A 14,960-nucleotide genomic window follows, 5' to 3' on the forward strand; every position below is an offset into this window, starting at 1 on the left:
CTCTTAGCCAGTAAATAAAGTACTCATAATTTCAAGAAATACTGTAACATCACATTTTCACGACAGGTTATGTTTTCTTCTTTCATTATTGCTATGTCAGTATTAATTATTTTCTTTCCCTTTGTGCAGCTGGACAATCCAGATGAACAAGCAGCACAAATCAGGCGGGAGTTAGATGGACGTCTTCAGATGGCAGATCAGATTGCCAAGGTAACAATGCTACTACTTACTGTGCCAGGAATTTACACAGGCTCTGCTTATTAAGACAGGCATGTGTTTCTTTGCCTGTTGATGCCTCCGTGCAGAGTGTGGCCCCTGACAAACCAGAGGCATTAGGACAAAACTAGACTGTCACTCACACAATTAGCAATAGTGAGATCTGCCAGTCAGAGGTCCTCTCAGCCCGTTCATTGAGCATTGACTGACAAGTGGGCAGCCTTTCTCTCTCATGAGAAAAGAGAAGCTGAAAGCATGTGGGGATCCGCCAGTGTTCAGCAACGGGACTCAGGTAGCTGCGGAAGCACCCTTTCCTCTCCCTCCTATGGTAGGAGATGCAAAGAACATGAAGGTGTTGGCGACTGCTTGGCACTTAAGGAGGGACTGCAGGAGCACCCATCTCTTGGCCTCTCCAATAGGGAGAGGAGGTGGAGAACATGGCTCCATCCCCAGCCCATCTGTGTCTTCCTCCCACCTTTTGAGCTAAGCAAAGGATGTGGAGCTGCCCACATGATCCCATCCATGGTGAGCCTCAAGTTTGGGAGGAAGGCACTTGTCTTGCCACACTCACCAGAGCGCAGTGTCATGCTCCCTATGGCAAGTATGGAGCACATAAGAGTTGGAGCCAGTCTCAGGGTATGCCAGCCTGAGCACCCTGAAAGGAAGGCGGGATACAAGCATAATAACGGGGAAGCATCCCCCTGTATACTTGCATTTATTCTGATAATTATTTAAAGTAGGCACATGAGGCTTTTCTAATAAAAAAAACATTCAAAGCATTTAAGAAAAATACAGGAATAATAAAACGATGATAAAATCACAAGTTTACAGCTAAAAAAGGCCTTTGTCCAAAATACATTTGAAATGGATCCTAAAAGAGAGTGAAATCCACTAAAAATCATAAAATTAACCCCTTCAGTACTTAGATGAAGGAAAACGTCCAGCTTGGCATCAAAACAATTAAAAAATGGCCCCTCACCCACTTGTCTAGGAGCATATTCTAGTGGCGACGCTTTGTCCTGAGTTACCACTTATGTCACCTGTCCTGGAATAGATACCAGAAGAGGGCCTTTGATGGAGACCTTGAAGAAAATGTAAGAAGGTGCTTTGTAACTGAATCAGACATCGTCTATCTAGTCCAATATTGTCCACACTGACTAGCAGCAATCTGTTCCAAGGTTTGAAAGAGGACATTTTTCCAAATCTACCTGGAGATATCATGGATTGTACCTGAGATGTTTGCATGCAATGCATGTGTGAGAGTCAAGAGTAAGTCTGGATGAACACCTGAGAAGGAACTATTGACAGGCTCCCTCTGAGCTTGTTCTCCTCTTTGCCGCTGCAGCCTGCTTGTTTTCCTGTCCCTCACCGTAGCCTGTATAATCCTGGTGATGAGACAGACGAGCAGTAGATGCCATCGCTCTCTGGCTCTCTGGCTGTCAAGCAAACAAACGGTAACAATGATAAGGATGAGGAACAATAGAAGCTGGTGAGAATGGTGGTGAGAAAGTAATTCACCACCATTAGGGTGACTTGTCCAAGGGACCTCCACATCCTGAGGCAAGCACTGTCAGGCAGCTGAATATGAGAGAAGGTGCTTCTTTGCATTCTTTTAATATATCTTTTTATAACACAAGTAAGTTGCTGAAAAGGTGCTTTGTCTGTGATCATCCCTCAGTTCAGGGAGTTTCTGTTCCTCGTTTTAATTCATACTGGTTGTAATGCATATAAGGAAACTTGCTATATTCTTCCATATTGCCAGACCAAGATTTACAACTTGTGTAGATCAAAGGTGAGCATCAAACATAAAATGAAGTGCAATGCAAGCCACAGACTTCTGAAATCTGGTCACCGTGTTCTAGCCATGTGGCTACAGTTGTTCCTCACTAGCAAATAGGAAAAAATATTCTCAGTGTGAGGAAAATCTAAGCCCAGGAGGAAGCTGAAAAGATGGAAGACGATACCCAGTGCTGCCACTGTGCTAGCAGGAACTCAGGGCAACAGGAAGCTGAACTCTGGAAGTTAGTCAATGTGACCGCTTCTGGAATTGTGCTTGCCCTAGGGAGCTCTGTTGACTTGTTCCTTTCCAGAAGTGGTAGCTTCACCTAGGTGCCTGGCATCTAGGTGCCTTGCAGTTTCTGATGGTGCTAGCGGTCCCTCTCGCTAGCACCACCTATTGAGAGCTAATGTCCTGCCAGCATTGAATACAGTCCAGAATAGGCACAGTGCTGGTTGTGAGCCAAAAGAAAAATAAAACAAGTTCCTTGTAATGCAGACAGAGGGTACGGGCCCTTGCTCCAAACAGGCTGTAAACCGCATGAGGAGCTGGATGGATCCGGATGGATTCCTGGGGGCCCTGGGGGAATTTCCGGCTGACAAGACTGGTGCTCCTGTCGAGGCTCTGGTCGAACTGTGGAACGGAGAGATGACCAGGGCTGTGGACACAATTGCTCCTAAGCGTCCTCTCCCACCGGGCAGAGTCCGCTCTTCCCCTTGGTATACACCTGAATTACGGGCGATGAAGCGAGTTGGGAGACGGCTAGAGCGTAGGTGGAGGGAAATCACGGGATGAATCTGACCGAACACACTTGAGAGCCCACTATCGGGCCTATGCTGTGGCGGTGAAGGCGGCGAAAAAGAAGTTTTTTTCTGCTTCCATTGCCTCCTCACAATGCCGTCCAGCGGAGCTTTTTCAAGTGGTGCAAGGCCTGGTTCGCCTGGGTCCTAAGGAAGATCCGATGCCACCCTCAAAGGCCCGCTGTGACGACTTTGCCAGGCATTTCAGGGAGAAAATCGCTCAGATTCGTCACGAGCTGGACTCCACTAATGAATCAGAGGTCTCTGAGGAGTCGCCAATGCCACCGTCTGGTCCAAAATTACTGGAGGAATTTCAATTATTGCGGCCCAATGATGTGGACAAGGTGCTTGGAAGAGTACGTCCCACCACTTGCCTATTGGATCCTTGCCCGTCTTGGTTAATAAATAACTCCAAGCACGGGATTGGGACCTGGATTTTGGAAGTGGTTAACGCTTCTCTGAGGGAGGGTCGAGTGCCTGCCCCTTTAAAGGAGGCGGTAATACGACCGGTCCTGAAGAAAGCGTCACTGGATCCAGAGATGGCCACTAACTATAGACCTGTGGCCAACATCCCGTTTCTGGGCAAGGTGCTGGAGCGAGTGGTGGTGGGACAACTCCAAGCACTCTTGGAGGAAACTGATTATCTGGATCCTTTTCAGTCCGGCTTCAGACCTGGGTACAGTACTGAATCTGCCTTGGTCGCCCTGTACGACGACCTGTGCAGGGAGAAGGACAGGGGGAGTACATCCCTGTTGGTTCTTCTGGACCTCTCGGCGGCTTTCGATACCATCGACCATGGTATCCTTCTGGATAGACTTGCGGGATTGGGGGTTGGAGGCACTGCTTTGCAGTGGTTCCGCTCCTATCTCGACGGTCGATTCCAGAAGGTAGTGCTGGGGGACCATGTCTCTACGTCATGGCAGCTATGTCATGGGGTACCACAGGGCTCCATTCTATCCCCTCTGCTATTTAACATCTATATGAAACCGCTGGGAGAGGTCATCAGGAGGTGTGGGCTGCGGAATCATCAATACGCTGATGATACCCAGCTTTACCTCTCATTCTCCACTAATCCAGGTGAGGCAGTGGCTGTGCTGAACCGGTGCTTGGCCGAGGTAAGGGAATGGATGAGGGCCAATAAACTGAAACTCAACCCAGACAAGACGGAGGTCCTGTTGGTTGGCGGATCGGGTTTCGGAGAGGGTGGATTTGACCTGGTCCTGAATGGTGCAACACTCCCTCTTAGGGATAAGGTCCGCAGCTTAGGTGTACTCCTCGACCCGGAGCTTTCTTTGGAAGCTCAGGTGACAGCGGTAGCGAGGAACGCCTTCCGTCAGCTTCGGCTGATTAATCAGCTGCGCCCCTACCTGGAATACGACTGCCTGGCGACGGTGACGCACGCACTGGTGACTTCCCGCCTAGACTTCTGTAACGCGCTTTACGTGGGGCTTCCCCTGAAGACAGTCCGAACACTTCAATTGGTGCAAAATAGAGCTGCCAGGTTGCTGACGGGGACGGGGCGTTATGCTCACATGACTCCAGTCCTCCATCAGCTTCACTGGCTTCCCATTGAAGCCCGGGCCCAATTCAAGGTGTTGATTATGACCTACAAAGCCCTAAACGGCTTGGGTCCTGGCTACCTGAACGAGCGCTTACGTCCGTATATGCCCGACCGCCCTTTGAGATCTGCGGGAGAGTCCCTTCTCCGGGAACCCTCCATGAAAGAAATTAGGAGAGTAAGTACCCGGAGGAGGGCTTTCTCTGCGGTGGCGCCCAACCTATGGAATTCACTCCCCAAAGAGGTCCGCCTGGCACCGTCGTTACTGGTTTTTCGGCGCCAGGTAAAGACCTTTTTATTTAAACATCATTTCAATTGTTAAAACATATGATCTGGCCTGGGCAACTTCTTCTTCCTTCTCTTTCTCCTCCTATATTTTTATTTTATACTGATAATTTTAATTTTGTATTTGTAAATCAATGCATTTTTTGTATTGTTATATTTAATGGTAATTTATTATGTACTATTGTATTTCAATGTATTTTATCATGTTGTAAGCCGCCCCGAGGTTTCGGCAAGGGGCGGCATAGAAATGTTATAATAATAATAATAAAAAAAATAATAAATCCCTGACAGTCTGGTGGGGAATGTCAGAAATACAGCACGGCATAATGTTGAGGGCTTCCAGGTGATTTTTTTTATCTTTCCCAGAGAAAAAAACCTGGAATCTCTATCCAAGCCTTCCCATCTGTGAGAACAAATATGATGTAGTGTTTTCTTGACAAAGCCAGATATATCCTTACCGTGTTTGACAGCCCATGCAGCTGAATATATTACCAGTTCCGGCCCCCTCCAGTTCATTTTAGAGAAGCACAGATGTACAAGAGTCCCCCTGGAGAGAGCCACAAATCCCTAGAGGATAAGTGCCAAATTCAATGTTTATGTACCAGCATTTGCTCAGTTTCTTTGCAGAATCTCAATATAGGGTAGCGATTTCTGAGCAAACCTGTCATGAGACAACCAGGTGAGGAGCTGCATTATTGTTATTGTTATTCATTATTTTCAACCATATTTGGAGGAACACTGTTCCTTTTGCTTCTTTGTCCTTATGTTGTATATTTTGTTTTTGAAAAACATTTATATTCTGGGTAGGAAATCCCAGAATATAAAACCCACTTTAAGGTTTGGACAAATGCGGTACACCAAAGTAGATTCTTGGGGAAGGGGGAATGTAGCAGAGAAGACCCCATATATTTATCCTTATTCTCAGTCCTGTTTAAAATGGAATATTTGTCCTCTTTTCCCTTGAGTGTAATACTAGGCTGTGCTTTCTTAAGAAAGTACATAAAACCAAATGGTGGATGAAAGAATACTGTCTTTCAGTTTGTTTGTTTGTTTGTTTGTTTAGCTTACTGTTTACCATATTTTTACATAAATGGTAATAAGATAGTGGGGGTAGGAATTATGAAAAGAGATACCATTTTTATCCTCTGAAAGGGTTACTGAAAAAAATCTAAATAGGCCACCTACTTGGCAGTGGCCCAGTGCAGAAGCTCTTCAGTGCAATGCTATCTGGAGCTTTTTATTTATTCGGGAATACATCCTTGTATTAAAAATACTTATTAACATGCTTCTGCCCTCTCCTCCAGAGCTTTCTTTAAAACAAGAGTGATATGGACATTTCTGCACAATAAGAGTCACCCTCTGGAAAGACAAAGTTGTAGGGCATCCCAGCAAGACAAAACTCTTCAATGTTTTGTCATAATATATGAAGCTACACTGTTGTGATCCATGGCAGTTTCCCCCACCATGAACAGGTGAGGGCCCAAGTGAGATGGGCATGGGCCAGCCGGGGTTCTGGAGCTACCTGGGCGCTGAGGCGACACCAAGACTGAGATAGAGATGCTCATTCTATGTTCAGGAACCACATGTCTTAAATTTTTTGGGCAGCTGTTGGCTTCTTCCAGGTCAATCTTCCACAGCTTCCACAGCTCCATTCCACAGCTTCCAGTAGTCCGACATATTAAGAGGGCACCAAGCTGGGAATGGTTGGTCTAGGCAGCAAGTTTCAAATTTGTGAAGGGTTCTTTGGAGGCAACTCCTTGGAGGTCCCTTCTCCCTCGAAGAATCCAAGGTCCATTCCTTGTTAGAGGTACCTCATCAGGGAGCAGAGGGTAAGTGTGGACTCCAGCGCCAGCAGTTCGGCTCAGGAAAGAATGGAGAGTGAATCCATCTCTTTAGAGCCACTGGTTCTTAGAAACGTTTCATTCAAGGACTCCTGTAATAGAGCCACGATGAGCTCCAAATAAACGAACCCCATATGGGTGCCCAGAGTCCCTGACATCAGTGCCATTATTTTAAATGGAGCAGTCTATGTAAAGCAAGAATCCAACCACATTTCTCAGTTTAAGTCCACAATGATGGACGGTAATTATTGTTTTACCATCCTGGTCAAAGGAGGGGATAGAAAGGCATTGAATGAATGAATGAATGAATGAATGAATGATATGTCAATGCCTGAGGGTTCTACATTGCAACAAATGGACAGCTCAAGTATCCTTAACCTGGTTTCTCACCAATCAGAAGAGATGGCCCTAAGCAATGGGTAACCAAGGGCAACCAAGGAACATATTTTGAAATTGGAGAACAAGGACTGGGTACATGATTTTGCAGAAATGGTTCAGAGTGGAAGTAAGAAGAGAGCGATCTGTTATTTCATTACTTCAGTTTCAATGCTAAAGGATTATGGAGAGAGGAAGGGTGGGACTGGATATGAGGACCCCAAGTTCAAATCCTTCCAGAATTCAGAGACTAGTTCCTGGCAAGTAGCTATATATTTAACTATATATATCCTGTGCATTATAGTCTGGCTCAGTTAACACAGAGAAATAATTTCTGAAACTTGAAATGTGCACTGGGAAACTACAATAATTTGATGGAAAAGCTATTTTGAAGTAATTTTATTTATTTTTTTTATTTATTAAAACATTTTTATGCCGCCCCATTCGCCGGAGCCTCGGGGCGGCTTACAACATAGATAAAACAATAAGTTAAAATATCCATATAAAATAATCTTAATTAAAACACACATTATAAAATAAGCCGCCCTGGCCAGATAAAATTCAATTGTATTTAGCATTTAAAATGTTGCTTAAATAAAAAGGTCTTAGCCTGGCGCCGAAAAACAAATAACGACCTTCTTTTTAACAGAGAAACCTTTTAACAATCTTCAGATTTGTTGCTTGCAACAAATATTGGCAGAGTATAGGATGCAGAGTTGTCTGACTTGCTTAAGAAAGTTCTTCTGGGAGAAAGATGGCATTGTTTCATTTTTGAATCCTAGGAGACTTTTTATGAACCTATTTTACATCATCAGGAACTGTCAGTTCCTAAGGCAGAAGACATTTCTCAAAATCATATTCGTAGTTGAATCTTTAAAACTCTTTCCAGTTCTGACCTTTGCACACAAACTGTTTATTGCTGAAGTTTGCAGTAAAAACAATTTAGAACAAAAGCCATGCAAAGGCAACTGATTCCAGAAGGTTGTAATGATTCAAATTACTGATTGGTCAAAGGAAGGGGTATAGTCTCAGCAATAAATATACTTGTTCATGTTTGTGGAACTTGATCTTCTCCCGCTGAATTGTGGTTAACTTGCTGGATGCTGTTATTCCCTTCGTTCACTCAAGAGAGAGAACATCTCAATGAATAGTCAGTGCTGGCTTCCGTGTCAAAGCACATGTATCCCACATGCAACTCACTACAGTCTGATCAGATCCTGCTTCTCCACAGAGCAGTGGTGTTTAATTCAGGAATGTAGGGCAAATCTGGTCTACTCGGGGTCTCAATCCTGTTCCCAGGGAATCATGGCCCCTTCCCCTGCTCCCAGAAACTTCCCCCCAATCCGGGACTATTTGCTGGTTTATGGCTTTTTGCATGGTTCTTCCCCACACTAAAAGGTTGAAACACCCTGCTTATAGCTCAGTTGCTACTCATACATTGGTCTTTACCTTTTGCCTTCAGTCTTTTTCACCATGGGAATATACTCCCTGAAGCCTCTGAAATTGAATCCATCCCTCCAGCTGAGAGATTTATGATACCCTTGCCACAGAACCTCGTCACATATTTCAGTTAACTAAAAGGACCAGAAACCAGTGGGAGCCCAATATCAGAGTTTCCCACTGGACACTTTGAAAGCTAGCTAAGTGCCCTGTTGGTATGCTAGTGGTGACCAGGATAATGCTGAGATTTGGTCTCGTATTTTGTTCCCAGCAATGGTACTTAGGTACCGCTCGTAACTGCAGCTGTGTTTGGCACAGTACCCAGGAGAGATAACATCTTTAGCAACTAATCAAGCAATTGCAGTAGTTTATCTTTTCGGTGCTTTGCTCATTTACAAACTCTTTCTCTAGTCAGGGCTCAACAAAATACTTGGGGGCAAGCAGGGCTGCCACCAATTAGAAATTGCTCAGCTACTGCAGATCCTCTAAACATTTCCATATTATTCTTTGTTAACTTCTAGAAGAAGGAAGGAGCAAGGGTTTTTTTTCCAGTTCTTGGAAAGGTGGGTGTGAGGAAATGCAGAATGTGAAGTCCTCATACTCCACATTTCTTAACTGGATGTTACAAGAGGACCACAGGGGGCATCCAGAAGAGGCATGCATTGAGCTTTCTCTGCAAGGGTCAGCCGTAGCCATGGATCTTGCAGGACTTGGGTGCAGAAATGTATGAGTTCCATCTTGAAAGGAGATTCTGTCAGACCTTCATGTGTACAAGGACTGAGTGTGGCAGGCAGCAGGCCTCGTACCTATCGCATTTGAGTACCTTCCCTCATGGGTCTGAAAGTGCCTCACACAATTAAATGCCTCACGGTTTTTACTGCATGTGTTTCCAGGAGCTCCCACGCTTTTCACCACATGTCTAAAGGTGCATGCCCTTAGCCATAGACACTTTTATGACAAATGGATTCTTCCCTAGGGACAGCTCAAGGCATTTTACGGCCTGAAGTAGAAGAGCAAATTTTACTCTCTTCTCCAGGCCCAAAGGTGCAAAATCCTACAAGTACCTCTATCTGGCAATATAAAGACAACAAGGATAAATATAAGTTTGCTGGCATTTCATGACATCCTAAATCAGGTGTTTCCTGCTCAAGGCAATAACCTCATTCTTAAGATCAGGCTGGCACCACATGCTTAAAGGGAGGTGGGATCCTTGGACCACCCTGATTCCTCACCCTGGAAATCTGAAATATATACTTAACTATTTCCTGAAGCATAAGGAATAAATCAACAGCTGCAAATAAAAGTTATGGAGTGACTTTGCTACTGATAATCTAAATCCAGTTTGGTACCACAGACTTTGGTACTTGTTAATCATATGCCAAAAAATTATAGTTGACAAAGCTGAGGACACTTGCAGAAGGTAATACCAATTTCTGTAGAAATTAATGCCTAGGAATTAGCAATGTAATCCAGTGGGTGTTTCCTTTGAAATAACAGTGCCATTTGCAATCAGTGTACTTACTCCCAGTTTAGTGTACAATAGACTAACATTTGAGAAGAATTATTGCCATTTGATAGTGGAGGGTAGAGCAGAATGTTCTGCTTTCCTTACAGTTTAGGGAAAATATTCAATCATTCAATTCAGTTGCTTAATAAAGAGTAAAACCTGCTCCTGATTTCCAGCGTTCTGTCCACTAGGCAAAGCCACTGGATAACTGACAGGGGCTTGTTTTAAAAGGTGACAGAATCATTGTATTGCATTTGCATTTAACCTGATCATATTTGATTATACCCCCATTTAAAAGTACAATATGAAGGAGGAGGCAGCTCTAACCATGCCGAACACAACATCCGGAGTTGCCATAGGACTAGACCTTAGAGGAACACGTGAAGCACAGCAAAGCTTCATGCAGTAGCTGGGAGGAAACGAGTGGGAATCCTTCAGGACCTGTAGGTCTTCTTTCCTAACATTTGCTCTCGAAACAGCTCGTATCTTAGGATGGGGCACGGAGCTGGAAAATGCACTCCTACAGTCTTTACACTCTTAACAAGATGGCAGGGAATGGGAACAGGTCAGCCGTGCTGTTCCGTTGCTGGTGCCTCTGCTTAGCCCCATTGGCTCTTGTTCGGGGAAGGAGGAAAGGAAAGCCAGCGGCTCTTGAGGGCCCTTGGGACTTCCTTGCTACTGCCAGGAGGAGAGGCAAAGTGGGGGGGAAAGAAGAGGCTTTGCTGCTACTCGAAAGATCAGAGAGAGAGAGAGAGAGAGCGCTGCATCGATGCCTTGTCCAACCCCTCATGGGCACAAGCGCTGCAGAGCCAGTTTGCACTGGAACAGGAGTCTGCAGCAGGGGAGGAGGTGCCGGACTTGGATTCACGCTGCCTCTGAGTCCGATGTGCTCCTCCATCCTGCACTTCCGATGTAGCGCTGAATGCAGTTCGTTTGGGCAGAAGGTCACTGCCGCTCCTCCCTTCCTTTCGTCCTCCTCTCAGCCAGCCTGGGGGTGCAGCGGCTGACAGCTTCTGAGAGAAGGCGGCCTGCGCCCGCTCCGCTGGCAGCTTTCGCTCTGACTGAAGAGCGGCAGATGGCGGCAGGCGGTGGGCGGAGCGGGCGGCAGAACTCATTCCGCCACCCCTGCGGCCTCCTCCTGAGCCAGCGGCTCGCCTTGCGGCGGGAGGGAGCGGCCCCGCTCTTCCAGCGGTTCCTCCAAAACGTCGCCTCGCCCAAAGGCGAGCGGAGCGGAGCCTGGGTCACACGTTTGAACTTCTGTAACTTAGTGCAGCTCATTCTGCCTGACTTGCTTCATTCGGTTGAGTAATCATTATGTAAGTCCTTACAGGCCAATAAGTAAGCCTATTAAAAAAGACAAAAGGACTATGATCAGATCAGAAACTTTGTAGCAAATGACCGAAAGACTTGATCTCTCAGTAGCCGGCTTTCTTTGCCTCGGCAAGCACATTCAAGGGTGTGCATTTCTGTCCAGCATGATATGTTACTTCTCATGGCACCCCGATGGAGAGATTTTGGTTATGTGGTACCCACTGGCTGGGTTCACACGTCAGGGCAGGCAACCTGCAGGGTTTCCATGGTTTTTGTTTTTTGCTTGGATGCACAGGAGAGAGGATGGGGCAGCTGCTCAGGCACCCTGCTCCAGAGGGCACAAGAGGGCAAAATAGGGGCAGGGGCAAGAAGTTGGGTGGAGCGGTGCAAAGGAGCAGCGCTGCTCCGCGGGTTGCCCCATTTCTGCCTGAGAGGAAGCCTGTCCTGCATGAGCAGGGGAGAGAAGATCAGCCAGGCGACAGGCCCCGCTGGCAGCACTGCCACCCGGCTGATTCCCCCGTCCTGCTTTTTCTCAAGCAGGAGTGAAACCGAGCGAGGCGCAGATGCCCCCCTCGCAGCAGTGCCCCACCCAGGCCAGGCTCTCCTTCCCCGCTCTTGCCTGAACGCCCTTCTCCCAAGCAGGAGAGTGGAAGGGGGAAGCGCTGCCTTCCCTTCATTGCTCCTGCAGCTCCTGGGGAGGGTTTCTCCAAAGCAGGAGTGGGAAAGCCAAATCAGCCCAAGCCCCCTTGCCGGAGAGAAAGGTGTCTCTTTTGGGGCATGAAAAGTTGGGCTCCACCACCATCCAACTGGGCGTGAGAGGCTTCTTCTCATGTGCGTAGGGGGGTGGGGCAGCTGAGTGGCACTGCCCGTTCCAGGCACCGTTGCCCAGCTGATTCTCCTTCTCCCACTTGTATGTGGGGCGGCAACCAGTTGAGCAGTTCCTGCCCCAAAGGGACGAAGGCAAGAGCAGTGGGCACAGCTCTGGCAGCCAGCGGTGGCAGCTGTCGGTGGTGCTCTGCAACTCGCCCCTCAGCAAGAGCAGCACAACTGCCTTGCCCAGAAGGCCCCTTGTCTGGGCTTCATAGCATGAAGCGTTGTGTTTTCTAGGTTCAGATAATACAACAAGCCGCCACGGTCCAGAGGAATCATATAGCAAACCCTTGTTTTTCATTGTGGTTTACAAAGACTAAACGTGCTGTTCAGAAATATCACAACTAGGTTCCAACAGCAGGGCAGACCGACATGGTAGCAAACGGCTGCGGCTCGCGTCATGCAAACCTGCATATTGTCTCTTCATCAAAATGAAAATTCACGGCCAAGATACCACAGACCATAGGCATGATTCCAGAAGTTAGACATGGATCAGTGTGAAGTGTTTACATAATTCATGATAAGGCTGCAAAAAAGCAAAAGCTATTTTGGGCTGCATGGATAGGTGTATGCCTTCCAAATCACGTGAGGTTTTGGTTCCCCTTTATTTGCCACTAGGTCGGCCCCATCTTTAGTACTCTGACCAGTTCTGGGCACCACATTTCAAACAAATGAAGAAACAAGCTAGAAAGTGTTCAGAGAAAGGTGACAAAGATGATCTAGGGACTGGCAACAAAGCCCTAGGAGGAGAGAGTGAAAGAACTGGGCATGTTTAGTCTTGAAAAGAAAAGCCTGGGGGAAGATATGATTGCACTTTTCATATGCTGGAAAGGCTGTTGCGAAGAGGAATGGCAAGATGGGCCTCTGCTACGGGAAGCCAGCTTGTGGCTGGACAGCAGGAATAACTTCCTGGCGGTGAGAGCAGTATGGCAATGGAACCAACTACCTAGGGAGGTGGTGGCTTCTCCAGCACTGGAGGCATTCAAGAGGCAGCTGGACCACCATCTGTCAGGAATGCTTGAACTTGGAGTCCTGCACTGGGCAGGGAGTTGGAAGGGGCCTATAAGGCTATCGAGTTGGATGGCCTGTAAGGCTATCCAACTCCACTGCTCTATGATTCTATGATTCTGCTTCTAAACAAGAAGATACTAGTATTAGTCATCATTATATTGCGTTACAGTCATTGAAATTTGTCACTTCTGTAAGAAACAAGCGTTTCTCAAATAGGTCTCCTTGGGAAAATCCCAGCTACAACCTCCTCCTCTTTCTCTTTGTTTCATCTATTAGATTCATCATTAGCCTGTGAAAAGCATAATAAGATTATCAACTCAGAGTGTTAAAAAGACTATGGAGATTTGTGAAAGTCAGATCCAAATCCTAGATTAAATTCTTAAGTACAATGGAGCCAGTGCTTTGTTAGGTCTGTAGTAGGAGAAGCATTCATAAAACATGTGAAGCATAAAGTGGAAGGGCACACAGTTATTATGAAGAAGGAATGGAGCATTCAGTAAAATGAGAACGAGAGAGAGAGAATGAGAGAGAGAGGCTTATCACTCACAAGTAACCCCCCAGGGAGTCATGTGGCTAATGGGTAGGCTAAAAATCAAATAAAAATTAAATTAAATTATTAATACATAGCTGTCTGACCTGGGCTGGCCAAGATATCTTGAAGCATCAGATAATGGGGAACATTCAGATAATGGGGAACTTTTTCTACTACCCCATATAGTCTGACATCTTGAGTTGTATTCAGAAGTCTTATCATGTGTTCTGCTTCGACTTTCTGGATGGACATGGTGAACCATGCCATGCTGTTGCAAGTGGCAGGTGAAGGCACATTTATTTATTTATTTATTTAAAACTTTTATAGGCCATCCCATTCCCAAAGGCTTGGAATTGTTTAACAATACAAAATGTAAAACATTTAAAACACAGTGTCCTAAAATTCAGCTAATAATAAAACCCCAATTAAAACAGTCAGGTCTTAAAACATTGAGAAAATAAAAAGGTTTTGGCCTGGTGCCAAAAAGAATAAAGTGACGGCACCAAGCGAACCTCTCTGGGGAGCAAATTCCACAATTGCCACCACAGAGAAGGCTCTGTGCCACCACAGAGAAGGCCCTTCTCCAGGCAGCCACCCTCCTAATCTTCAGGGAGGTCACCTGGAGAAGGGCATCTACCCCAGATCTTACAGGGTGGGCAGGCACATATGGAAGGAGACACTCTTTCAGGTACCCATGCCCTAAGCCATTTAGGGCTTTATAGGTCATCACCAGCACCTTAAATCAGCCTGGGCTTCAACTGGAAAAGGACTGGCGTTATATGTTCATACCTGCCAGTCACCGTTAACAACCTGGCAGCTCTATTCTGAACCAGTTTATCTTCAAGGGCAGCCCCACGTAGAGCACATTACAGTAGTCCCATCAGGAATTCTGAATGCCTTTGCCAGCTACTGTGACTGACACAGTTGCATTCACTTAATGACGATGCTGTTCTGTTTTCATTCACTGTATTGTTGGCACCTACTGGTAAGTGGGTTTGGATATATTTTATAGATAAATTGCTAATACCACTATAAATGCAAGCTAATTTGAAGTTGTTGATCACATGTTAATTAGAGTTTTGTCTTTCAATCACAGGAACGCAAATTTCCTAAATTTGTATCCAAAGAAATGGAAAACATGTACATTGAAGAGCTAAAGTCATCAGTCAACTTGCTAATGGCAAACCTGGAAAGCATGCCAGTGTCCAAAGGGGGCTCTGAGTTCAAGTTACAGAAGCTGAAGCGCAGTCACAACACCTCCATTATTGACATGGGAGAAGAAAATGAAAACCAGCTTTCCAAGTCTGATGTTGTGCTGTCTTTTTCCCTGGAGGTAAACAGACAAGTTTCATTCAGATCTGTCAGACATGTTGGCAATGTTCAGGTTTAGTTTTTCTAAAAACCACCAGTAATCAATCGATCCATCCATCCATCCAT

The 14,960-nt window shown here is 46.0% G+C and overlaps 1 protein-coding gene across 7 annotated transcripts in view; it reads left to right on the top strand.

Annotated features, from left to right (window-relative positions):
- Positions 1-14,960, top strand: part of CADPS (calcium dependent secretion activator) — a 386,101-nt gene that overhangs the window by 136,925 nt on the left and 234,216 nt on the right. For all 7 annotated transcript variants that reach the window (XM_044451841.1, XM_044451839.1, XM_044451840.1 and 4 more), the window contains exons 4-5: positions 130-210; positions 14,620-14,856. In XM_044451841.1, coding sequence (XP_044307776.1) covers positions 130-210; positions 14,620-14,856 — 318 coding nt within the window. The remainder of the gene's footprint in view (positions 1-129; positions 211-14,619; positions 14,857-14,960) is intronic.

Source organism: Varanus komodoensis, unplaced genomic scaffold, assembly GCF_004798865.1.
Source record: "Varanus komodoensis strain SLA01 unplaced genomic scaffold, ASM479886v1 scaffold6_4, whole genome shotgun sequence".
Classification (NCBI taxonomy): domain Eukaryota; kingdom Metazoa; phylum Chordata; class Lepidosauria; order Squamata; family Varanidae; genus Varanus; species Varanus komodoensis.